This window comes from Pleurodeles waltl, chromosome 1_2 (assembly GCF_031143425.1).
Source record: "Pleurodeles waltl isolate 20211129_DDA chromosome 1_2, aPleWal1.hap1.20221129, whole genome shotgun sequence".
Lineage (NCBI taxonomy): Eukaryota > Metazoa > Chordata > Amphibia > Caudata > Salamandridae > Pleurodeles > Pleurodeles waltl.
In genome coordinates, this window is record NC_090437.1 from 735,594,629 (window position 1) to 735,622,448 (window position 27,820).

At 45.2% G+C, this 27,820-nt stretch overlaps 1 protein-coding gene across 2 annotated transcripts in view; it reads right to left on the reverse strand.

The window, feature by feature from the left end:
* PDGFC (platelet derived growth factor C) overlaps positions 1-27,820 on the reverse strand; it is a 752,668-nt gene that overhangs the window by 2,624 nt on the left and 722,224 nt on the right. For both annotated transcript variants that reach the window (XM_069243160.1, XM_069243169.1), the window contains exon 5: positions 5,016-5,233. In XM_069243160.1, coding sequence (XP_069099261.1) covers positions 5,016-5,233 — 218 coding nt within the window. The remainder of the gene's footprint in view (positions 1-5,015; positions 5,234-27,820) is intronic.

Consider the following 27,820-nt stretch of genomic DNA (forward strand, 5'->3'; position numbering starts at 1 on the left):
TCAAGAAAAAATCCTTTCAACAAAGGACAACACAAAAGGTAGATTTGTAATGATAATAATTATTATTAGCATAATTAAGTTATGATGGGGCACAAAAATCTGCCACCCTCCAATTCAGGTAGTTAATTTAAGCTCTACATTCTCCACTCCACAATGCACTCATTGTCTTGAAGGGTGCAGTATAATATTCATTTATAGATTGGATTAATCCATAAATACTTCTGAGGAACAATAGTTACAAAAGTATAATTAATAACATTGGGCTGCACTGAAATGTTGGAGTTCTTCAACTCCTTTCAATTAACCTTGGTTGAATATTCGGACCAGGTATACATTATTTTAGTTTGTTCATATATGTTTCCTGCAGTGCATACATTTCTGAGGATAACATTATTTTCCCAAATCAGCATCCTATAGTTTTAGTAATGTATCTTACCCAAATGTAGCAAATGTCTAAAAACACCCTAAATTTTATTTGTTATACTTAAAACTTTGGATGCTGGAAATTGAGTAAAAAATAAAATTCCATTAACTCAAAAGGCTCCATCAGAAAAGTCAATGTATCTGTATTATATGCATTGGAGACATACAGATAAATTTATCTTTGTAGATAGGAAGCGCCTGAGGAACACAAATAGCTCTTGGAATGGAGTGAAGTCCACATTCACCAATCCCTTCCTCTGTATCTCAGCCATAAAAAGTTAATTACAATATTTTTTTTTCTTCTGGACAATTGTGTGTTAAAAGCTGGGGCAGATAAGAAGAAAAGGAAGACTCAGGGTAGCCTTATTTATTTCCCCCATGTTAATTCTTCCTATATAGGTTAATTGAAGCTTTCCAAACTACTCACAGCATAGTGGGCTTTTGGTTTAGTATTAATGAGTTTTAATTTAATACATTCCGCTCAGAGGTTGAAGTTGAAAACTGAACCCACAGATATTTATTTGGGAGCATTTGGGTTGTTAATGCATAAGGTTGGTAGGATCACTGATACCTCAATATTGATGACAAATACCCCATTTTATAAGACAAGGCCATGGCATACTTTACACTAAATACATAGTTAAAAAATTGTGCAGATGGGTGCATGGCATAAGACAATATCATTTACAGAGAGGTGGTCCTTGGACTCGTCAGAAAAATCAATTGACCATGGCTTACATATAATCCTTAAGAGGGTAAGTATCTGAATGCTTAAAACGACAAGTCAGTCTTAGTAGGAATAGAAAAATATAATTTACAATGTGTTATATACATGTGGATGTAGTATCAATATATTTTTCATTATTTTTGCATCCGGTAAATGTATGTGTTGTGAAAACTAAGGTGTATATAGGGCTGGATTATTAAGAGTTCATAATTATCTTTAAATCATCAGTGTTTATCTCTCTTCTTTACTGTGAATACAATGAGAATCAACAGTGTGCTAAAGTCTGCAACACAGCATAAATCATGTTTAAAGCATACTGTGAAGTGCAATATTGTGTAGCAGTAAAGACTATTGTTTGCAGATGATCTATGGTAAATGATTATGATATCTTGCATCACATAAAAACATAAGATGATTTTTTTTAAAATACTTTATAATGTTCTGAGGTGAAACTATTTTTCTTATGCTTTCTTCTTTGGAAGCAATAACATTTGTTAACAAATAACTCAATAAAACGTTTGATAAAGTAACATTTCTCAGCAACAATTTTCATGATAGTAGAAACAAGGAATGGATGTTCTCTCAACTGATGTGAGACACTGTCAAACAGTGACACAAAATTCACCATCCTTGAGGCATTCATCACATGTATTACAATATGAGTCCCATGAAGAAGAACCTTGTAACATTAAACATTTGGAGCATCTTTACTTGCTTGGTTGCATTAATTGTGATTTGCTCAACATTAATTGAATTAATTATGAATGTATTTTTAAACTGTGAGTCAGGAGACACAGATTATGGTGGTCATTCCAACCCTGGCGGTCCATGACCGCCGGGTTGGAGGACCGCGGGAGCACCGCCGACAGGCCGGCGGTGCTCCAATGGGCATTCCGACCGCGGCGGTAAAGCCGCGGTCGGACCGGCAACACTGGCGGGCTCCCGCCAGTGTACCGCCGCCCATTGGAATCCTCCAAGGCGGCGCAGCTAGCTGCGCCGCCGATGGGATTCCGACCCCCCCTACCGCCATCCAGTTCCCGGCGGTTCTCCCGCCGGGAACCGGATGGCGGTAGGGGGGGTCGCGGGGCCCCTTGGGGCCCCTGCAGTGCCCATGCCACTGGCATGGGCACTGCAGGGGCCCCCGTAAGAGGGCCCCTAAATGTATTTCACTGTCTGCTGCGCAGACAGTGAAATACGCGACGGGTGCAACTGCACCCGTCGCACAGCTTCCACTCCGCTGGCTCGATTCCGAGCCGGCTTCATCGTGGAAGCCTCTTTCCCGCTGGGCTGGCGGGCGGCCTGAAGGCGGCCGCCCGTTAGCCCAGCGGGAAAGTCAGAATTACCGCCGCGGTCTTTCGACCGCGGAACGGTAACCTGACGGCGGGACTTTGGCGGGCGGCCTCCGCCGCCCGCCAAGGTCCGAATGAGGGCCTATGTCTTTATTTTTGCTACAAAGATTGTTCTCTCAGGTCTCTTAGAATAGATCCACATGAATAATAAGATTTGCTTCACATTAATTATACTATTTATAAGTAGAACAAGTGGATTTATGTCTACTTGGGTATCACAATTGCTAAGTCTTCAAACTAGCAAATCTATACACAGAATTGGTGGCACTAGTGAAGCATGGTTCGGTCAGAGACAGTTTTATTACAAATATGGTTCTCAAGCTTCACTCACTATTTATTGTGTGGTCCGATTATGTAATTTAGTGCACATTGAGGAGGATGTATTATTAAAAAGCTGTAGATCATTTGGAATTTTTTTTATAAATTGTGCTATTGTGCCCAGTTGTACATTTGTATTTTCCTTGAGACTTTAAGGGTAGATTATGGGTATAAGGATGATAACTAGACTTGACATTGTGTGTGTATCTTTTTTTACTTTTAATATGATTAATGCCTTGTAAAACATATATCAGATATGTTTTTAAGGTATTTATGTAAGTGACATAAATACCTAAGGATTTGGACATCAGTAAAGAGAGTCTCACTGGTAGCAAGCAGGTCTCTGCTATCCACTATTCATCAATTGTTACTTTTTATGCAGCTTGTTCTGAATGTAATACTAGAGTGAACAATTCAGATTTCAACAGTTTTCTGAACTGTATGTTTTGGATTTTGATCTATGTACCTTGCTCTGATTAATCAGTATGGGTCCCTGCCGGCAGCCGTAAGTAATGTGTTAGATGTAGACATTATTCCTAAAATGTATTTAGAGGTACACCGCATAGTTATCAATATTCAATTTATATATGGAAGAATATAAGGGATTTAGCTTTATTAGACAGCACCCTGTGAAACAATGTTGTGGCTACACAGATTGCATAGGAGTTAAAAATATAGGAATTCTTTGCAGATTGCACAACTATCATTTTATTATTGTTCCTTTAAGTCAGCGGACAGAAGTACTGCAATACAGATTGAATACTACTATCACAAAATCCTTAGTAGCTACACCTCTTACTGAAACAATATGTCGGAATAACCTGCAGTTTCATATTAGTCATAAACCATGGATGCAAATAAATTATGTATCTGGTCAATTGGGATCTCACAGTTCACGTTTCAACTGGAGCAATACTATGCACCTTATCAGCAAAGAAAATGTGGTCTTTGAAGTTCATGAACTAATATTCAAGTTACTGGATCGTGTGAGTGGACAGACTTCAGACACAGTGTGTTTCTTAACTTTTGTATCCACAGCCTTTCTTTGGATGGGCACACAGACCTACTTCCACTCATGTGGGGGACTCACTATGTTTACTAGCTAAGTGGATCCTTCTTTGAGACAACATATCCAGAAACTCCCACATCTGCTGAAAAACTAGTTCTACATGAAAAAGATACCTGCAGAATCAGCCTATTGTAGTAGTCATAAACATGAGATTTAAACATCGTTGAGTTGCTTTTTAATATTATCATGTTGGATTTTAGGATTAGTATCATCTGCATATATTTGACATTGATGTTGTATTGTAAGATAACTTCAAGCAAGTGTCTCACAGATGTCAGAGAATAACCATGTAAGTAATAAGTGTGATTATAAAATTGATTGGTAACACAGTACGGCAGTGTTGGGCAGTGTAGAAAGAAAGAGTACCATGGAAGACTAAATTGACTGCAAAGTATTGGATCAGGGGCACACGCAGTCTAAATTATAATTTAAATTTCTTGTTATGGGTCTTCATTTAGGTGGAGTGGGGAAGCTGTCTGTTTCATGTTAGGGGGTAGGTGCCGAATTTGCTAAACCCACAGATTGTTCCAGACTCTGGGATTTCAGTTTCTTCATATCCATTGATGCCTAGCTGTGTGGTTATAGTCCACAGTATAACTAGGGATAGGGATTGTTATTTTAGAAGTAAGTTATCTAATAATGGAGTAATTGGCATTTGCACTGTGTATCAAGTAGTGTAATTGTATATGAGGTACAAAAGTCCGAGGTGGTGCAACATGTGTGGGGGTATTGAAAATTTTAAGACACTGTGGAACTTCAAGAATGTGTAACTCAGAGTTCTGGTACATTTGTTGGTTGTGCAATTAGCTGACTAGGAGGTGATATCTTTTACATCAGATGTACATTGCCTTGTAACACGCTGTTGAGTATCTATATGAGATATTGCCAAGTAGAGGAGGAGTGCTCTATTGTGTGTGATGCCTTATGAGGCTTTCTGATTAGTAAATTCCAGGTAACTATAGCTTTCGGTTTATTAAATTCCAAGTAACTATAGTTTACACATAATATAACACTTAAAAATATTGCTTTTTGTTGGTAAGGTTTGGGTGTTCCAGTTGTGGCTTTATAACAGGCACTGGCAAAAGCAGGAACCAAAAGCTCTGAAAAAGAAAGATGTTTTCAAAACTACCTCATGATACTTTTTTGTTACTTTGGTTGCAGTACAATGACATTCATTGCAGGAATGGTGGCAGCAGGCACAGTTCCCTCCACAACGTTTAACCAGAAGGCATTGCGGCCAAAAGATGGTATCTGTTCTCTTCAGTTCCTCCCTCAGTGACACTGAAAAGTTGCGTGGAGAGCAGCTGTACAGTCGCACATCTTCTTTCAGAAGGTTTAGATCTACAACTATGAAACAAGAAATAAAGACATCTTCATCACTCTGCTTAATTCTTTTCTGCTCTTTTTAAAACTTTTAGATTTTTATCAATGAAATATGACTGATGTGTGCACTTTCCCTATGTACAAACTCACAGATGAATCAGAAAAGTCCAGGTAACAGAAGAAATATAGGGCATTTACATTATATTTCAACATTGGCTATTATATGTTATATACTATTATATGTTATATGTTTACCCTTTGAAAAGCCCTCTAGCTTTCATTCTTCTTCATCAGAAGTTAGTATTATTTATGTCTCATCAGAACAAAATAGATTACTGCCACCTACCTTTGGGATGCAAGGACAATGTCTGCTTCGAGAACTAAAACATTAAGTCACCATGAAAATCAAAGTGGGGATAGCAACATTTCTCTTCTTCTCACAACAGAGAAGAAGTTGAATTGAAGAGGTTGATTGGTGTGTAAATTGTCGCATTAACTGTGGTGTACATATCACTAGATCAACTTCAGAGTGAAGGTTGGTTTCAGATAATTATGGACATCATTAGAGCCAACTGAGGCAAAACTTTACATTGTGAAAATTGTCTATATTATTATTTAATACAACTTTTTCTAGAAATAGAATCAGACTATTTTCACTTTCTCCTGTTCACATCTGTCCCACTTGCATACACATTGTTCATTTATACAATGTTCATCAATACTATGAAAATAGCTGGAGAATGACATCTCAGGACTGCAAATGCTGTAAACCTATCTGGAGAAACCAAGGGCCAGATTTACAAAGCCCCAGTTCCTCTTAGTACCAGACTAGCGTCATTTGTTTTACGCCTATGTGGTGTTAAGGCGGACATTCTCCTTTGCCATATTTACAAAGTGGTGCAATGCTAGCATTGTGCCCCTTTGTAACTCCTTGCACCACATTACACCTGCACCAGATATAATGTATGCAAGCGGGGGGCGTCCCCACAAAGAGAGGCCACAAAAAAATGGCACAGTGATATCTACAAGATTTCTCTGCAACATTTTCTCTGCCGTTTTTAATGTCTGCATTAAAGTGACGGGCCCATAGTAGCCTATGGGCTCCTATTACTTTCCTGCACTTGCAACACAGTTTATGGGGCTAATTCAGCAAAGCACCACAATAGCGTCATAAATTATGATGCTATTCTGGAAACAAGCGCCATGGTGCACCGTATTATAAATACGGTGCAGCCATGGTGTCATTAGGTAGGGCAGAGGCAGCACTAGAAAAGTGGGGCATCTGGACTGATGCACCACTTTCTTGTAGATCTGGCTCCAATTTTAGGTATGGCTTCGGATTGTGTCAGTGATTGCCTAGACTCCTATAGAAAATGACCTAATACAATTCTCAAGTTCCAAAGATAATCATTAACTACACAGTAAGTTATGTATGATACTATTTCAACAAAGGAATAAATGAATGTTAAAGTACTGCGCAACCTCTTTCATTCAGGTAAACTGTTTGGAAATATTCATTGCAAAACAGACACTATACTTAAAAACAAAACCTTAAATGCAACTGGATGAGATGGGGCTGCAATGAGCCACAAAAGAGTTTCACAACTGCACTTCAGAATATAAAGTTGCAGAAACAGCTGATGGATAGATTTACACAATTACTATCACAGAGTTATTTGTTTTTAAAATGTATAATAATTGACATTTTGGAAGCTTTCTCATTTAAGCTTGTAGTAGCAACCATTTGTATTTGATAAAGTATTATGATCATTTAATTGCAATTGTAGAATTTATAGATAGCAAGAGAGTTGTATTGTACTTTTCAACCACAGTGGACAGTCAGAGGAGTCTTCACATAAGTATGTAAATGTTTTAATAATACATTTTGGAAAGACAGAGGGGAGAGGTTGGAAAATGGGGAATGCTGTCGTCTAACATGGAGGAATAAGGAGAGGTTTACGGATGACCAAAGAGGCTCAGGTAGAGGTTAAAAGAAGGCTGTCCACCCACCCAAAAAAGAGTGAGCCCATTTATTTTCACAAACTGCAGTTCTAAATTTAATGCAGACAAAATGGGGGCCTAAAGCAGCAGTAAATAAGTTCTGCACCACACATCGCCAACTACTGGCACTGTTAATAGTTAATATAAAGTAGTTTTACTAATTATTTTTTAGTTAAAAAAAAAAAAAAACGTTTTTCCTTTTATTTTCCATAGGGAGTATCCACAGTTGAGGTAGAGATCTTCGCATAGTAAAATATAGGGAATATAAAAAAAACAATTAAACTTTCAAAAAGGTTGTGAAAATATTTGTATGTAACATATTAATGCTAATTATTTTATGTGCTAATTTTAAATGTAGAACTAAACTAAAAATCCTACAGCACTATTTCCTTAAATTTGAATTCTTACTTTAAAAAAAAACTCCCACCTAATATAAACATAATTCAATGTATTATTCTGCATTAATAATCTTTAAAAGCAATGTAGATAATTAAAAGTAAATAAATAGAATTTTCATAAAATGTATTGTCACTTTCATTTTTAAATTCAAAGAGGTTGTTTAAATATCTTATAATTAAAAAAACTAAGAAGCATATTTATGAGAAGTGGTTCATCATGTAACGATGCGCCACTTTTCTTACACCCCATTGCGATCCCCTAACGCCACCATGTGTGCACTGTATTTATGATATGGGGCACCAGGCATACATTAGGCAACTAGTGTCAAAAATGTTGACGCTAGTTTGGCGCTTTGCAGGATTAGCGCCAAAAATATTGATGCCAATCCTGCAAAGTGAAAGGAGGCCCAATGAAAACAATGGGAGCCTCATTTTAACACCTGCCTTAGGCTAGAAATGGCACAGCGGAATCTCATAGATTTCATTGTGCCATTTTTCTGGGCCTCCTAAAGCCGGAATGCCGCCCTTGCATGCATTATGTCTGGCGCAGGCATAATGTAGCGTAAGGGTTTACAAAGTAGCGCAATGTGTAAATATGGTGCAGCATTTTTGTCAACCTAATGCCACATTAGTGTCAGAAAAATGAGGCAATGTGGTGGAAGGTGGCACACAGGGCTTCTTAAATCTGGCTCTAAATGTCAGAACACCTTTCAGGGGCCCACAGGGCAAGCAGGGGCTACTGGGCAACAACAATGGGGGCTGAGGCTTTTTTTTCCTGATGTCCCTACCTACATTTGGCTCTGAGTAACTCTGCCAAGTCCTGTCCTTTAAGAACTTTTTGGAAAGGGGGGAAGAGGAAAGGTTTAGATGGGCACAAGAGTCAAAATATGCTTAGCTACCCCAAGAAATGAATGACCAGTTACATACTTGCTATTATGAAACAAGTATTGGCAAAACTAATAGGTCTCATGTTACGCAAGAGCAATTGGCTTTGCCCATGTATTTTAGTCATGTTGTACACCAATGGGGCTGCCCTTCTGCAAGGCTGAAAATAATGGGGTGAGGGAAAGTGCCATGGAGTGGAGTACCATGAAGTGGAGTCGAGCAGAGTGTTATAGAGTGGCATAGAGAGTCATGGAGTGGTATAGAGTAGAATTGAGAGGATTGGAGTGGAGTGAGATGGAGTGTCATGGAAAGGTATAGAGTGGAGAGGTGTAGAGTGTCAGAGTGGCATAGAGTGTTGTGGAGTGGTGCAGAACAAGAACAGAGTGGAGTAGCATACAGGGTATTGGATAGAGTGGATTAGAGTATTGTACAGTAGAGTGGCAGAGAGTGGAGTGGGTTGTTGTAGAGTGGAGTGGCAGAGAGTGGAGTGGGTTGTTGAAGAGTGGAATGGCATAGAGTGGAGTAAAGTGTTGTAGGGTTGAGTGGTGCAGAGTGTAGTGGCATAGAGTGGAGTATTGGAGTGTAGGATAGTGGAGAAGTGTGTTGTTGTGGAGTAAAGGGGCATGGTATGGCATAGAGGGAGTTGAATAGAGCATGGTAGAGTGGAGTAGTGTCGTAGACTGGCATAGAGTGGAGTAGAGTGTTATAGAGTGGGGTGGCAAAGAGTAAAGCAGAGTTTAATGGAGTACAGCATCATAGAGTGGAGTGGAGTAGGGTGGAGTGGAGTAGAGTAGCCTAGAGTGAAGTGGTGTAAAGTAGACTGGTGTCAAGTAGACTGGCAAAGAGTGCAATGGCATTGGTGTAGAGTGCAGTAATTTTGAGTAAAGTGGTATAGACAGAATTTGCGTAGGGTGCAGTGACATAGAGGAGAGTGGCGCAGAGTAGTTTGCAGTGATGTAGAGTTAAATGGCGTGGAGTGGCACAGTGTGGACTAGAGTGACATAGAGTGCAGTGGTGTAGAGTACAGCGGTGTAGAGTAGATTGTTTCAGAGTAGAGCAAAGTGACATAGAGTGAAGTGGGTCAGGGTACACTGGAGTGGTGCATCGTAGAGTGCAGAGGTGTTGAGTAGATTGCAGTGTCACATAGTAGAGTGGTGTACAGTGCACTGGCTTGGTGTGCAGTGGTGCAGAATAGATTACAGTGATGTAGAGCGGGGTGATTTAGAGTGTAGTGGCATAGAGTACATTTTTATAGAGTGCAGTATAGAGGTATAAAGTTGAGTGGTGCAGAGTAGAGTGCAGTGGCATAGAGTGCCGCAGACAAGAGGGCAGTGGCATAGAGTGCAGTGGCAAAGAGTGTGTGGTGCAAATTAGAGTGGCATTGAGTTTGGTGGCAGAGAGTGTAGTCCTGCAGAGTAGAGCGTCATCAAGTGCAGTGGCATAGAGTGCATTTACGTAAGTACACTTTTGCATTGTATAGTAGTGCAGAGTAGAGTGGTGCAGAGAGCAGTGGTGCAGAATGCAATGGTTCAGAGTAGAGTGGTGTAGAGTAGAGTGTTGTAGAATTCAGTGATATAGAGTGCAATGGTGCAGAGTGGTGTAGAATGCAGTGGCATAGCACTCAGTGCCGTAGAGTGCTGCAGAGCAGAATGTAGTAGTGTAGAGTGCAGTGGTAAAGAATGCAGTGGCATTAAGTGCAGTGACAGAAAGTGGAGTGGCAGTGTGATGTGGCAAAGCGTGGAGTTGAGTGGCATGAGTGCAGGTGTATATAATGCACTGTATATAGTAGATTGTTTTAATAGAGTAAAGTGCTGTAGAGTGGAGTGGTGCAGCGTAGTGGCATAAAGTATAGTGGTGTAGAATGTAGTGGCACTGTGTGCAGTGTTGCAGAGTAGAGTGGTCTTAACTGGAGTGGTGTAGAGTGTGATGGTGTATATTTTAGTGGGATAGAGTGCATTAACATACAGTAGATTGGTGCAGAGTAGTATAGAGAGGACTAGAGTGCACTGTCAGAGTGTAGTAGTGCACAGTTGATTATGGATGTGTAGAGTGGGCTGGCATGGAGTGTAGTGGCATAAAGTGTAGTGGCATGGAGTGTAGAATGGTAGAGTAGAGTGGTGCAGAGTAGAGTGAGGTGGTGTAGAGTGCAGTGGCATAGAGTGCAGTAGTGTAGAGTAAGTGGTGTAGAGTGCATTGGTGTAGAGTGCAGTGGCATTCAGTCGTGTAGAGTATAGTGGCATACAGTGAGTGGTGCAGAGCAGATTGGCATAGAATGCATTGGCATGGAGTACATTGGTTTTGACTGCCACAGCATACAATAGAGTGCCATAGGGTAGAGTGGTGCAATGTAAATTGAGTGGCTTAGAGTGGATTGGCGGATAGTACAGTAGAGTGCAGTGGTATAGAGTGGACTGATCTAGAGTTTAGTGGTGTACAGTGCATTGGCATAGAGTGCAGTAGAAAGGCGTAGAGTGATGCAGATTAGAGTGCAGTGGCATAGAGTGCAGCAGTGCAGATTAGAGTGGCATACAGCAGAGTGGCATAGAGTTCCGGGACGGAGAGTTTAGTATTGCAGAGTTGAGTGGCAGAGTGAAATGGCAAAGAGTGAGTTAGGTGCATAGTAGAGCAGAGTGATGCATGGTAGAGTGCAATGGCACAGTAGAGTGATGCGGAGTAGAGTGGCATAGAGTGCACCGGCATAGAGTGGGACAGAGTAGAGTGCAGTGGCAAAGAGTGCAATATGGCAAAGCAGATTGTTGTAGAGTGCAGTGGTGTATAATACAGTGGCAGAGAGTACATTGGCATAGAGTGCAAAGACATAGAATAGAGAGGTGCAGAGTACAGTGGTGTAGAGAACAGTGTCATAGAGTGAAGGGGTGTAGAGTACAATGTCATAGAGTGCAGTTGACTTAGAGTGCAGTGTCATAGAGTGTTGCAGAATAGAGTATAGTGGAATAGGCTAGTGTGCCATGGTGCAGAGTGCAGTAGCAATGAGTAGATTGTTTCAGAGTAGAGTGGAGTGGTGCATGGTAGAATATAGTGGTGTAGAATAAGGTAGCGTAGAGTGCGATGATGTAGAATAAAATAGAGTTCAGTACAATTAATTGTCATAGAGTGCCCTGGTGTACAGTGGAGTGGAACAGAATAGAGTGCATTGGCATAGAGTGCAGTGCCATAGAGTGAAGTGTTGCAGAGTAGAGTGGCATTGATTGGAGAGGCACAGAGTGGAGTGGTGTAGAGTGCAATGGCAAAGAGTGCAATGGTGCATAGTAGAGTAGTATGGGGTAGATTGCATTGGCATTGAGTAGAGTGGTGTAGAGTAGATAAGCATAGAGGAGCATAGAGTGGAGGGGTGCAAAGCAGACTGCCTTGATGTGGGGTGGAGTGGTCTAGTGTGGTACAGGGTAGAAAGGAGTAAGGTAAAGTGGAGTATGCACGGTATGGTAAAATGCTGCCATTGCAGACAACATATCTTCAATTGAAATGACCATTACATTTGCACAGGCATACAGTTTTACTGATTAAAGTATACAAAGCATAAACAATAATGTGTGGAAATATCATCACCTAGTGTTTTGATTAGTTTGATCGTATTAAAATGTTTGTCTCCGCCACACTTCAGAATTACCAAAACATAGGCTTCATTTCTGCAGTCCTAATTCTGAAGATATCTGCCCTGTTCATTTACAGGCATTCACATATAGTTGTATGCTAGAAAAAAATAAGATTGTACAACCTTACGACCAGCACACCCTCAGTAGCCAGCAGGATTGTCACATAAATCCTCTCACTTTGAAGGCAGAGAAAGAAAAACAAACACTAAGCTCCCTGAAAGACAAAACCTGACATTTGACCCATGTCTTTGTCTGCACAGCAAATGTGACAAGATGAGAACAAGATTCAAATACTTATTTACACAAAGAGAGCACTCAGAAGGATACTGTAAATAGGGTTTCGGCAAGGGAAGGGACAAACCCAAGCTGGACAGCCTAAAAAAAATAAAGTCAGCAAATAAAAAACAAGAAAATGTGAGTTACAAAACACAAAGTCAACTGTAAGCAATGTCTGGAATGCATTCCGAGGATAGCTTTCCGATGGCCCCAGGATGTCGTTAGGAAACCAGACAAATGTGCTGTCTGGTAGGTTTTGACCTAAAAAGCTTTATATTCAAGCACAAAGTGAAATATGGTACACCACAAATAATATACCCAATCGTCATAAGACCAGCCTTCTTGCATTTTCCAGGTAAGATCCTGAGTCCCACTTCCTCATCTAAGGACTGCTGTTAGATGTTATGTGAGGAAACATTCAGGCTAGGCCGAGCTAGTGAGTACCAGTTTTGAGAAGTTGCACAATAGCTCTTTAGAAATCAAAGTTTCTAAGCACCATAGTGCTACACTCAGGACAAGTTCCCCTTGGAGGGGATGCAACACCCTCAAAATAAACAGGCTGGAGTTTAACTCTTGTGTTTATCTTGTCACATTTGCTCCACATGCAAAGACAAATGTCAAATGCCACACTATGGGGGTCATTACAACATTGGCGGTATAAGGCGCTTACCGGCGTGCAGAAGACAGCCAATACACCGCGGCGGCGGCAGTAGACCGCCACAGCTATTATGACACACATCACGGAATACGCCAAAATACAGACACCCACACAATACCGCCACACCAAAGGTCAGCGATAAACATGCGGAAACAAATCCTCCACCTCCACGCCATCAGAAACATGCCCATGCCATTACGACCCACGAATCCACGCCACGGTCTTTCAACCGTGGAATTCCATTGGCGGTACACACCGCCGAGCTCAAAATACACACACAGCTCCAAAACACCGCCACATTGGACAATTACAAATACACACACCTGATAAACATACACACACCACACCCACACATCCAATACAATATAAAACACACACCCACATCACCCACAAACCCCCACAACCAAACATTCTGAGAGAAGGCGAGAGAGAGAGCACAGAATAGAGAACCCCATCATACAGAGGCACACAACACCATCACCCACACAACATCCATGCACAAAACACCACATACCACTACACTCACCACACTCATCACCACATACACCACCCCACACATCACACATACCACCCCATGTCACGCCAAAGACACCCCCGCTTCTCCGAGGAGGAGCTCAGGGTCATGGTGGAGGAAATCCTACGGGTAGAGCCACAGCTATTTGGCTCACAGGTACAGCACACATCCATAGCCAGGAAGATGGAGCTATGGCAAAGAATAGTGGACAGGGTCAACGCTGTGGGACAGCACCCAAGAAATAGGGAGGACATCAGGAAGAGGTGGAACGACCTATGGGGGAAGGTGCGTTCCACGGTATCCAGGCACAACATCGCGGTACAGCGGACTGGCGGTGGCCCACCAACTCCTCCCCCTCAACTAACAACATGGGAGGAGCAAGTCTTGTCCATCTTGCATCCTGAGGGCCTCGGAGGAGTTGTTGGAGGAACGGACACTGGTAAGTCAAATCTTCACTATCATATCCCCCACCCTACCTGCATGCTATCACACACCCCCACCCTCACACTCTCCCCTATCACCCTAACTCCTCACTAATGTACTCTTAACACCAACTACACATCCCAACCCCAAGACCTGCATGACACAACTAAGCATGGACACCCATCACTAAAGCATGCCCACTGCACATACCCAGAACACCCCCCAACCATCAGCACACAAGCCCCCACACAGGAATGCCTGCACTGGGGTTCACGCACACCCAACCATTGCACACCATGAAACACACACATGCAATAATCATGTACTTATACCCCCGCAGGAACCCGAAGGAACGTCATCACACCAGAGGGTCCAGACAACACCACTCCACCCCCAGAAGAGGCCCACAGTGAGGAGAGCAGCACTGCCCTACTGGATCTTGATGACCAACCCGGACCATCGTGGGCCTCAGGACAGTCGTTTCCCCTTGCCCAGCCACAGCCCAACACCGAACTTCCACCCTCTGCTAACACCAGCACAGCACCCACCCAGCGGGCCCAAACCTCCCTACCCAGGACAGGTCAATCAGCAGTGTGTCCACCACTACAAGGCACCCAGGCTAACCCACCACCCCAACAACAACAGGGACCTGGGGGCAGTGGTAGTGGGCACACGGTCCAGGGGACGGAGGCACAGGAACATAGGGGAACTGGGAGGGCTGCTGTGCGACAGAGGAAGGACAGGCCAAGGGAACCTACTCTCCACGAGGCCCTCTCCTCCATCATGGGAGCATACCACCACTCCCAGGAGACTATGGCGACGGTCCTGGACAAGTTGCAGGAGACCCTGCGTCTACAGGAGGAGCATTATTTGGGGTTCAGGGAGGAGCTCAGGACCATCGGCTCCACCCTGGGCACCATCGTAGGGGTGCTGACGGACATTCGAAAGACCTTGAGGGACACTGTGGCACTCCAAGGGGCCCGTGACACTAGCCAGGACGACGAACTGCCCACCACCTCCGCCGGCGCTAGTGGACAGTACGCCCCGCCACAGGACCACCACAATTGCACCCCATCCCCTGCAGACGGACAACCACCACGAAAGCGGGCCCTGAGATCCAGGAACAGGACAGAACAAGATGGCAAGACCCCCGCCAGGAAATAAGACCACCCTGATTGTCCCCCCACTGTCCCACTTTGGTACCCTGTCCAAATCAGAACTGCCCCAGCTCCACTTCCAATGGCCAGATGTGCAATGTACCTGTGAGACTAATAGACTGGACTCTGCCATGGACATTCCTCCACCATCACCCATCCCCATTTCACAACCCTTCATTTTTTAGCACTTAAATAAACACCCTTAAAACACTAAAAAAGCTGGAGTCAGTCTATGATTTTGAACTTTGCATTATCAATTACAGTGTCATAATGGGTTACCATTGGAAGGCTAACATACCAATGTCACACATCACAAGCCCTTCAAGGATGCAAGCAGTTGACACGTAGGTTACCACATTTGTGAAACTGAAATGGAAAGGGACAAGTCAGTTAACAAATAGTGAGTGAAATGTCGGTACAGGATAGAGGTAGACGTGTGAAAGTTAATATAAAGTGAAACCTGAAAATGTACTCACCTCTGTTTCACTGGAAATATTGCTGTATGACTGACTCCCTGTTGTCGTTTTCTTCTTCCTCAGCTTCATCCTCATCACTGTCCACAGGCTCCACAGGCTCCACAGCTGCTACAACACCGTCATCTGGATCATCCTCCTGCAGAAAAGGCACCTGGCGTCGCAATGCCAAATTATGGAGCATGGAGCAGGCGATGATGATTTCGCACACCTTCTTCGGTGAGTAGAATAGGGACCCACCTGTCATATGGAGGCACCTGAACCTGGCCTTCAGGAGGCCGAAGGTGCGTTCGATAACCCTCCTAGTCCGCCCATGGGCATCATTGTAGCGTTCCTCTGCCCTGGTCCTGGGATTCCTCACTGGGGTCAATAGCCAGGAAAGGTTGGGGTAACCAGAGTCCCCCAATAGCCATACACGGTGCCTGTGGAGTTGAGCCATCATATCAGGGATGCTGCTATTGCGCAGGATGTAGGCGTCATGCACAGAGCCAGGGAACATTGCATTTACCTGCGAGATGTACTGGTCTGCAAAACAGACCATCTGGACATTCATTAAATGATAACTCTTCCTGTTCCTGTACACCAGTTCACTCCTGCGGGGGGGGACCAGAGCTACATGGGTCCCATCAATGGCACCAATGACGTTGGGGATATGTCCAAGGGCATAGAAGTCACCTTTCACTGTAGGCAAATCCTCCACCTCAGGGAAAATGATGTATCTCCTTACGTGTTTCAGCAGGGCAGACAACACTCTGGACAACACGTTGGAAAACATAGGCTGGGACATCCCTGATGCTATGGCCACTGTTGTCTGAAATGACCCACTTGCAAGGAAATGGAGCACTGACAGCACCTGCACGTCGGGGGGGATTCCAGTTGGATGGCGGATTGGTGACATCAGGTCTGGCTCCAACTGGGTACATAGTTGCTGGATTGTGGCACGGTCAAACCGGTAGGTGATGATTAAATGTCTCTCTTCCATTGTCAACAGGTCCACCAGCGGTCGGTACACCGGCGGATTCCGCCATCTTCTCATATGTCCCAGCTGACGGTGCCTAAGGAGGACAACAGCGAAGAAACAGTCACTATTCCTCCAGGTATGTACCCACAGTCACACACAAGACTACACCAGACAATAAACCCTTCCTGGATGTGTGTTGAGTGTAGGCCTCGGTATGTGTGACGCAGTAGTAAATGAAGCCATGTCGGCCCCTGAAATGGCGGCTGCCTGACCTCTAAACTGGGACAATGGGATCGTGGGTAACAGCACTGGCGTTGCACACCGTCGCGGTAGGCGGTCGTAGACCACGGCGCAATGCTGCATTGGTTAACATTGGACCCTATGGGTCCCAGGAGCCAATGAACAGGTGCGCCGGCGGTGATGATGCGCACCGCCGCGGACGTCACCGCCATTTTCTATCTGTTGAATCACTAGATACCTGACCTTCGACAGGAGAGGACCTACACTGCTAGTGCTGCTGTGACCTCGGTCTGGAAGCGACGATGGCTGCTGCGTCTGGGGAAAGGGCCCCTGCCTTCACTGCACAGGAGTGGGAGAAACTTGTGGATGGGGTCCTCCCCCAGTACATGCTATTCTACGGTCCTCCAGACCAACAGGTTAGTACACAGGGAGCACGTTGTATGGGCTAGGCCTTAGTGGACAGGGCTGGGTGGAAGAGGGATGGGGGCAGAGTTCATAGAACAGTAATGCATGTGAATGAATGGGCCACATGGCCAGAGTAGGGAGGGGGCCACTCACATTGACGGTGCAGTTGGTAATGACTGTTCCTCTTTCCTTGTGCATGTCATGTAGGTCAGCGCCCACCAGAAGAGGGACATTTGGCGTGCCATCGCCAAGGAAGTCCGGACCCTGGGGGCCCACCAGAGATGGGGCACCCACTGCCATAAGAGATGGGAGGACATTCGCCGCTGCAGCAAGAAGACGGCGGAGGCTCAGCTGGGGATGGCCTCCCAACGTGGGAGGGGTGCCCGTCGCACCATGACCCCCCTGATGTTCCGGATCCTGGCGGTGGCCTACCCGGAGTTGGATGGGCGCTTGAGGACATCACAGCAGACACAATGGGGTGAGTACACTCTCATTCTGCGGACTTTTCATGCATTGGAGGGGTCTGGGTGGGGGAGGTGGGCTGCGTATGTCCCTAGGCCACGGCGAGTTAGGTAGGCAAGGCCCCTCCGTAATGTAGGCCATGTGGCACTCTACCCCAGCTCAGAAGAGTGGCAAGTTGAGGTATAGTTGCCCCTGTGGCATCCATGTGCGCAGATTTCTACCATTGCCATGTAGGCCATATCCCAGAAATTGCATGTGCAGAGGCCAGGAGCACGGCGTTATGCATGGGGCTGCTGAGTCTGTCTTGTCCGCCAATGGTAGCGGTATGCCATGCACTAAAACTCTCTTTCTACTGTCTCCCCTCCCCTTTTCCTGCTCTCCCTGTCCTTTTGTACATCAACATCATCAGGTGGAGGTTCAGTGGCACCGGACACGAGGGAGCTGCATCCCACATGACCATGGAAGGCCACACCACAGACTCTGAATGCATCAGTGGGACGGAGGGCGAGGGGAGCTTCACGTCGGCCACCGGATCACCAACCAGCGACACGGACTCGTCCGCCGATGGGAGCTCCCCTGTGGTGGCCGCACCATCTGTGCACCCCACTTCTACAGGTACAGCCGCCACCTCCCCTACCAGCACCGCCCTCGCAGCAGCCCCTCAGCGTTCGCCCCGTGCCCGCTCACCCAGGAGGGTGGGCATCACCCTCGCCCCAGGCACCTCAGGCCCTGCCCCAGTCACCCCTGCTGCCCTCAGTGAGGAGGCCATTGACCTCCTCAGGTCACTCACTGTTGGTCAGTCTACCATTGTGAATGCCATCCAGGTTGTAGAACGAGAGTTGCAACACGGTAATGCATTCCTGGAGGGCATTCATTCTGGTCAGGCTGCCCTTCAGCAAACCCTACAATCTCTGGCCTCAGCACTGATGGCAGCCATTGTCCCTGTGTCCAGCCTCCCCCCTCCAACTTCCTCCACCCAGACCCAATCCCCTGTACTCCAGCCCATCCCAAGCACACCTACAGACCAGCATGCACACAAGTCAACACCCAAAAGTAGCTCAAGCAAACATAGGCACCACACACACCACAGGCACTCACACAAGCATCACACCCATACAGACACAGCAACATCCACTGCCTCCACTGTGTCCCCATCCTCCTCTTCTCCCTCCACCCTCCCAGTCTCGTCTACACACACACCTGCATGCACCACATCTACAAGCACTAGGACTCGCACCAGCACACCCAGCACCACAAGCCGCTCACCTGCACTCACCACCTCCACTGCCATTTACACATCCCCTGTGTCCTCTCCCAGTGTGTCTGTGACGCCCCCTCCCAAAGTACACAAACGCCGGCAATCACTCACCCAACATCCATCCACCTCACAACAGCCTCCAGTACCTGCACCTGCACCCAAAACACCTAAAGTGACACCTCCTACAACCACCTCCTCTTCATCCACTCCCAGACTCCCTCCAGCTACCCATCCCAGTGTCCGTCAGAAACTGTCCCTATGTCAAATTGACCTTTTTGCCACCACCCCCCCCCCCTCCAGTTCATCAGTCCTGTCGTAGCGCCGTCCACCAGGGCAGGCGGACCTGGAGCCAAGGCACTGGCAGCCCACCCCCTGTAAAGGCTCTGAAATTGAGGAGTGGACGACGGGACCGTGTCAAGACTCCTGGTGGGACAACAAGTGACATGGGATCCAAGCCGATTGGTGAGTCAGCTGTAACTCCAAAGAAGGTGGGGAAGGTCCAGAGGAAGTCTCCCCAGCCTGTTGTGAGTGTCACGGCGGAGAAGTGCGCCATCATTTCCGGCGGTCCAGACACAACCGCCAGCACCGACGTCACTGGTCCAGAGACCACCGCCAGAATCACAGCCCATGAGGGCCCAAGTATCGTCACTGGTCCAGAGAACACTGCCGGAGTCAGTGCCCAGGAGGGCCCAAGTATCGTCACTAGTCCAGAGACCACCGCCGGAGTCAGTGCCCAGGAGGGCCCAAGTATCGTCACTGGTCCAGAGACCACCGCCGGAGTCAGTGCCCAGGAGGGCCTAAGTATCGTCACTGGTCCAGAGACCGCCGCCGGAGTCACAGCCCAGGAGGGCCCAAGTATCATCACTGGTCCAGAGACCACCGCCGGAGTCACAGCCCAGGAGGGCCCAAGTATCGTCACTGGTCAGGAGACCACCGCCGGAGTCACAGCCCAGGAGGGCCCAAGTATCGTCACTGGTCAGGAGACCACCGCCGGAGTCACAGGCCAGGAGGGCCCAAGTATCATCACTGGTCAGGAGACCACCGCCGGAGTCACAGCCCAGACCGCCATGGCAAAGCACCGCTGAACAGTCCTGAACCGCTATGGCAAAGCACCGCTGAACAGGGCAGAGACCGCCATGTCAAAGCACCGCTGAACAGGGCCGAGACCGCCATGTCAATGCACCGCTGAACAGGGCAAAGACCGGGTAGGAATGAATGGCCCACCACATCAGGCATACTTATCCCATGTGCAGCTGGGACAGTGACAGGACAGGAACTTTCACGGGGAGACTCATCCAGTCTGGGCACCAGTCCCCCTCCAGAACCAATAGAGACCTGCATCTACTTGAGAGACTGTGGCTTTGCACTCCCCAGGATGGCAGAGTGGGCAAACCACCCACTGTAGAGACTTGAGAGACTGTGGCTTTGCACTCCCCAGGAAGGCACAGTGGGCAAACCACCCACTGTAGAGACTTGTAAGACTGTGGCTTTGCACTCCCCAGGATACATCAATGGGCATGGAGCCCCGTCGTGGATCTGGCTTAGCATTCATCTGGCTGAGGTGCCCCCCCTTCCCTTACCCCTGAGGTGCCTGTAGTATTTCTATCTGATGCCCCGGCAGTGTTCTCTCGGATTTTGGTCAGGTATCTATAGTGCGCCTCGCCCATGCATTTTTGGACTGTTGTTGCACGGACATTGTTGTGTACATATCTGCACTACTTCTTGTATTGTATATATAATTATGAGTGATTTAGAGATATATATCAGTATATTTTTGTATGACATGTATATTGGCACATTACAATGTTTGCCCGAAATTCGCTTTGTCTTTGCATTCTTCCGGGGGGATTGTGGGTTGTTAATGTGATATTTTTGACTGCATTGGTGTGTATGTTGTCTAATGCGAGGGTGGGGGTGTTTGGTGGGTGTCCCCCTGACTTTTGCCTCCCCCGTGTCGTAGATGCAGTACTCACCGGTATCTTCTGCGCCTACGTCGCTGTTGGTCGTAAACGAGCAGAAAGACAAGGGCAGGTAGTATTTGGAGTTCCGGGTCCATGGAGTCGTCGTTCCTCGTGGGATGTGTTCAGGTGAGTGTTTTCTCATAGTAAAAGCTGTTTCCGCCGTGTTTTTATCCACGGTGAATCCGCCCCGGAAACCGTGGCGGATTGGCGGGTTGTAATGGTGTGGGTGGTACATTGTCTTCCGCCTGTCTGTTGGCGGTAACCGCTGCACTGCTTGTCTGTACCGCCGTGGCGGGCGGTGTGTTAAAGTGGCTGTCTTTGTTGGCGGTTTCCACCAGGGTCATAATTCCCTTTTTTTGTCCGCCGGCCTGTTTGCGGTATTACCGCACCTTTTCCACTGTCTGCCAGGGTAAAAATTACCCCCATATCTTCTAACATATTGCTCCTTATTCTGGAAATGGTGTTTATTTCTCTGACTGCAATGAAGGACCTATGTGACACTCTTGCAGGGCTACAGGAATTCAAATGAAAGACTGTAGGAAGTCAGTTCAATTTTGTTCTAACAAACAACATTTTAATATCTGTAAATGAACTTTGCACATATTTAAATATATATTAGCAATTAGGAAATAACAAATGAAGCACATTTTTTGTAATTCTGAGGTGTGATGGTAACAAATATTTTGCTAAGATCAAAACAAATCAATACTTTTTACTTGGTGATGCGCAAGTGACATCTTATTGTTGAAAAACAATTTTTTACACATTATTGTTTGTGCGCTATACAGTTTTACCAGTAAAACTGCATGTCTTTGACATTTACTGACCTTTTTAATGGAAAATGTGCTATCTATTAATGGATTAATGACAGTGCACTTGTTTTTCTTTAAGGCTTTGGATTTTCACAACCCCCATGATTTCTGCGATATAACAGCAATGACAGCACCATCAGTCAGAAAATTGTTCTAGCACCACTGGATGGAAAAGGACTGGGTGCATGTCAGCCACCCGGTGATGAGCAGTAGTGTGGATGGTGCATAAACATTAAGACCTGAAATCTTTTGCATGGCATGCTCCCAAACCTTTACCTTCACCCACCCCCCTTTTTTGCAGATTTTTTTGTTTATTGGCTTCACAGCTCTGTGCACTCTACCACTGCTAACCAGTGCTAAAGTGCTTGTGGTCTCAAAACTTTACCTGAAAATGGTAAGATTTCCCTACATTTAATTGTCACTGTAAATGAAATGCTACTGGCAAACCTGCAGCACTCATTGTGCCACCCACTAAAGTAGCCTTTTGGAACATATACAGGCCTGTCACTGCAGTGTGTGTACAGGTTTAAACTGCAATTTCGACCTGGAAAAATACACCTTTGGAATTCATGAATTCCAAAGCACTCAACTCTGGTAGTGTGTTTCAATGCTTCCCTTGGGTTATCAAGTATTTGTGTGCTGATGAGGTATAGCACATGATCCCAAGTATTTCATCAATAAGTATTGCAACACCTTCCTTCTTTGGGACAGTGCTGACCTCCAATAGCACTGCTGTTTGGGTGCATGATGGCCTCCTGTTGATGTATCTCTTTTCAATCGTAATCATGGTTATTCCAGTTGAAAAGAGGTATTCCATCAAATACTCAAACAGCAGTGCTATTGGAGGTCAATTCTATCCAGCATCGCAACAGCCACACTTCATGCTACACAACCACAGCCTGCTGTGACAGCCAACACAAAGCAACAGTAATGACCACCCACAATGCCTGACTGTCTCTTGCTGCTTCAGCAATAACAGCATATGATGCCTGGCTTGCTTATCACACAACAGCAACCACCATCCATGAAGCTCTACCTGCCCCTCTGGCCTCCACCAACATGAACAGAAGATTTCATGCCGGACTTTAAGAAGGTAACTTTGTTTGTGGGACTAGCTTGGCCATGTATTGGACCCTCACTCTATCATGGACAGTATGAACTAATGACTTTCCCTTGGTCTACTTCAACCAGATGACCGCAAGTGGTGCCTTGCTTTTAGGTGCTATTTTCACTTTAAAACTCAATATCTCCGGTTGTACTGATTGTTTTTATTTTGTCATCCTAGTATAATTTTATTGATTGAAATGTACTACATTTGGCTAAATTGGTTTGTGATTATTCTTCTGTTATTTGTTTACTTTATGACTGTTTTGTGGTGTATTATTATTATTATTTTACACATTGCCTCTAACGTAAGCTTGACTGGGTTGAGCAAAACTACTAGAGGGCTAAGGTAGATCAATGTAGCAACTTTTGTGGTTCACCCTGATAAGGATTGGAGCTTTCACCCCCCTTGTTAGACCTGTCAGCCACAGGTGGTCTTCCAGCAAACTGTTTATCTGCTTGCCTAATGTTTTTGTTGTATCTTTTTGTTGGCCTTAGCACTTTGCCACAGTGCTGACCAGTGCTAAAGTGCATGTACTTCTCCCGTAAAACATGGTAATATTGGTATCAGCACAATTGGCATATTTACTTTACTTGTTCAGTGGATCCTATTTGGTTTTTATGGGACTCAGGAGATAGCTTAGCCTTCTGGTTTGCAGGCCTGTGCCCACTGTCATCTAGTGACTTTTACCCTACTTAGCCTGCTCTGTTTTAGCACATTTATTTAATTATTTCTACCAAGATGGCTCCTATGTTTATAGTTAGGGAGATGTTTTCATTTCACTTTATCAGTGCCACTCTGTAAAGGCATCACTATCAGTGTCAAGGATAAATGATATATGTAGGTATTCACATCATGTACTTTTCCACCTTCGTGTGACAGTAACATAATTGACCTTTTCAGGGAATTGTTTATATAATTGCCGCTCCAAGCAAGCCTTCTTATCTATTGTTTGGGAACATACCTGCGTCAGGGGTCCTACAAGATCTGTATAAATACATCCCCCCCACAAGATTGGCAGATGGATTCCTACCAGATGTCATAGATGCTATCAATCCTACACGTCACCTTGATGCAGACCCAGCCTTCGTGTCCCCACGGAGTCTGATCTACAGACCTAATTTCAAGGTAACAAGGGTTGGGGGTGCTCTTTTCATGGACAGGGTAGTGGCAGATTAGGTTTATCACACCTAGCTCTTTTTAGCTTAGAGATTAGGTTCATCATGTTAAGGCATGGGGGTTCATTTCACATCTATTTCATATCTGATGTTATTGCAAGATGGATGGGGTCTTTGTATTAATGACTCTTGTTTTTACAATTCTATTTCTTGCATTGTTCATTATTCTAATCATTGCAGCCCATGTCATTTACAGTAGATTGCAGTCTTTTTAATAAAAACCTATTGAAAACTTCACTGCATCTCCTTCTATGCCTGTGTATGACTGAGACCTGTTGCTCATGTGAGAAAAGGGTCATCTCCGTTTAACCACAACTCTCCTGAGATGTCACACTCCAGAGTCCATGCATAAAGGCTGCCACAAATCAACTTTTACTATTTGGGTTTTTGGTGAGGTACTGCTTGTGAGCCAGGAGGATTGGGCCAACAGTTGTGACTTGTTGTAGGATTGGCCCAGCTGCCTACAAACGAAAGTGCTGTCATCCCTAAACCAACTACAACACGTGTAGTTCCCCTGTAAAGTGGCATGCCACATACCTAGGGCCTGTAACCTAAATGCTTCTAGTGGGCTGGCAGCACTGTTTGTGCCACCCACACAAGTAGCCTTTCAAACCTGTTTCAGGCCTGCCATTGCAGAGTCCATGTGTGAAGTTTGCTGCCACTTCAACTTGGCATTTAAAAAAACTTGCCAAGCCTTAAACTCTTCTTTTATTACATATGTCACCCATAAGGTATGCCTTATGTACCCCATAGTGCACAGTGAACCATAATTAAACGGCAGGACTTGTATTTTTATGTTTTGCATGTCCTGGTAAACACATTTTTCCCTACTGTGAGGCCTACACCTCTCATGGGTTGACATCTAGAATTCCTTAACACTTTTGTGCTGTAATGCATGAGGGATAGCTGGACTCTGCCTTGCACCCCAAGTGATCTCCAAGGGCTTGTTGGCTTACCTCCTATTGCTAGAGACTCATGGATATCAAAGTCACTACCCCTGCTCCTGTGCTTTATTCAATGGAAGTGAGCCCAGGTACTTGTGTTGTGTAACCATTTTCGTTATAGCTCCAGGCATGTACTAGGCATGCCGCTGTGCACTTTAACCTAGATGTATTTTATTTGGCTTTGCATTATTATTGTTACAGTAGCCACTTTTATGGTCGTGTTTTATTTTCTCTCTATCTGACTGTTTTTGCCTAGGCCAGCACTCTGTTCTCAAACAAGACATTCTTGCTCACTCCATGCTTCTTTCAAGGCTACAGCAAGATAGGTTGTCGGTGAATGTGGTATAAGTTTAGTCTCTGAATATCATAGAAAATACACATCCTTACGTAGGGACATTTTCTTAGAACACCAGCTGTATTATTCTAAAAACATGTTCCTGTCCCTTACACGTTAGAGGGAGATTCCAGCCAGAGAACCACAACTTTATGCTGATTGCTGAATGCTTCGCGACAGCTGTCTTTACAGACTTCAGGCCTTTGCTCAGGTATGGGGGATGATGTCTTCTAAGGGGGAACCTAAAAGGCAGAATTCGAGCCTAACATGCTATGCTCTATCATAGCCTAGGTAGGAATTAGTCTGCTGACTCTAGTGACAATATGGTAGCATTATTTTTCTGTTTTACTCTCCTTGTTACAATTTTAATCTTGTCATGCTGTATCGTCCTAGTTATTGCAGTCCACGTTTTGCTATCTAAGATGCAGTCACTTCATTAAAGCATTATTGAAATATATACTGCCTCTGTTTGTTATTATGTATATGAGACTAATGTAACTGAGAGAAACGGATGGGACCTGAGTGACCACGCCTTCCCTGAGAAACCAGTTTTGTCATGCACTCGGCTGCCCAATCATCCCTGCCCTTGGGTAGAGATGAGGCACTGCTAGTTAGCCGGAGCAGAACCCGGATTGGAGCGACAGGTGTCACCTGTAGTGGGTTAGACTCAGTCTCCCACACCGCAGGCGATTCTGCCACTCGAAATCCAGTGGTCTCATTAGAATAATGAGAGCCTACATGACACATGCACCAGCGAAATTGACTCATCTACTGTGTGCATTGACCCTGTTGTGGGAGTAGAACTAGCGTATCCCATTTAGAACCAGAATTTTACCATTGCATCATTGCTGCATTAGATCCATTGCAATGCTTCCACTGCTGATGGAATATAAGCGCATCCCTTTACCTTGTGGAGAAACTAAGCGCATAGGTTTCAGAAGCAAGCATCAACAATGCATCAGAACAACCACCACTCGTCAAGGAAGATTGACACATCCCCTTACTGTGTGGAGAAACTCAGTGCATCAGCTTTGGAATGGAGGCACTGCAGCACCGGTGCTTCAGAACCAACACATCGCCAAGCACAGCATGAGGAAAATTGATGCATCTCATGACCAACATTAAGGTACTTTGCTCCGCTGGCCTGTTTGGGTCCTGTAGCCGGCCTGCGCCAAATTGCAGGTGGCCTGAACTCTTGACTTTGTTCCATATCAGCATAACCCCAAGTAACACTAAAAGTGCTATTTGCTTCTGAGTGCTAGAACTCTTTTTATTTTTTAAAAATTCCTTTCTTGACTTCTACTAATTGAATTTTTGTCATTTTTGTCTTGATTTTTGTAATAATATTGTGTGGAGTCTTTTTGTGGTGTTTTCATTGTGTTACTGTGTGTGTGTGCACATATATGTTACACATTGCCACCCAAAGAACTACTGCAAGAAACTCCTACAAAACTGCACTTAGATACTACGACAATCAGATAAGCCTGACTGCTCTGTGTCAAGCTATCAAAGGGTGAGCACAGGTTATCTTTTAATCCCTATCTGATTTACCATAACTATTCTGGTTTTCCATTTGCTTTCAAATTGTTTGCACAATCTCTTGGAGCATTGTATCAGAGTTGTACCAGCAAGCTTGTTTGCTGGACTTTTGTGTTTGGTGTTTTTCAGAGGCGCCAGAGTATTTGTGCAGGTAGCAATCCAGTTATTGAAATTGTTTGTGTTGTTAGTGAGGTCGTTGGTGGAGTCTGGGTGGTTTAGTTAGAGGACACTGAGGCATTCAATTTTTTTAACTTTCTTCCAGCAGCAGCATGGAGTCTTGCTAGACTCGGTAGGGGAAGTGGGTGGCCAAGTTAAGTGGTGCTGGACGATGGAGTGGTCTGTCCATTTGAGTGGAGTGATGTGGCTGAATTTATCCTTGTTGGTGGAGGGGAAGATGGGTCCAAGATGTGTCAGAGATGTGGATAGGGCCTTGTATGAGCTGAATGAGGTGGTCTGTAGAATTTTTAGCAAGTCAAGTGGAGTTGGACTCCCAGTTATCGTTGAGATTAAAGTTGAGATCACTTAGGCCCATGGTGAGCGGTGCAGTGAGGTCAGTGAGAAGGTTGCTGAAGTAGCTGTGAGATCCTGGGTGTTGGTAGGTGAGGGTACCTTTGATAATCGTTTTGTTATCTGTCTGAAGTTTGAAGTTCATGTGGTCCATAAAAGTGGCTTCAGGGTCAGTATGAGAAGTACAATTGATGAGGTCTCAGTGGATTTTCCTGGTTTATGTGGTAAGTCCTGGTGCAGGATTTTGTATCCAGTAGGGATGGCTACAGTGACGTCTGGCACCAATGTGGGGTTGAGCCAGGTTTCGTTGAGGAAGTGGTGGTCCAGTGCATTGGATTTGATATGGCCCAAAAACTCGAAAGAGTGCTCGCCAAGTGAGCATGTGTTGGGGAACATGAATGCGAATGAGTGTTGTTGTGCAATGTGGGTGTGTGGTGCTGTGTGAGTGTAGGTCTTGAGTTCTGACGATGAGAGGTGCAGTGTGTGGGGGCAATGAGAGCAGGTGT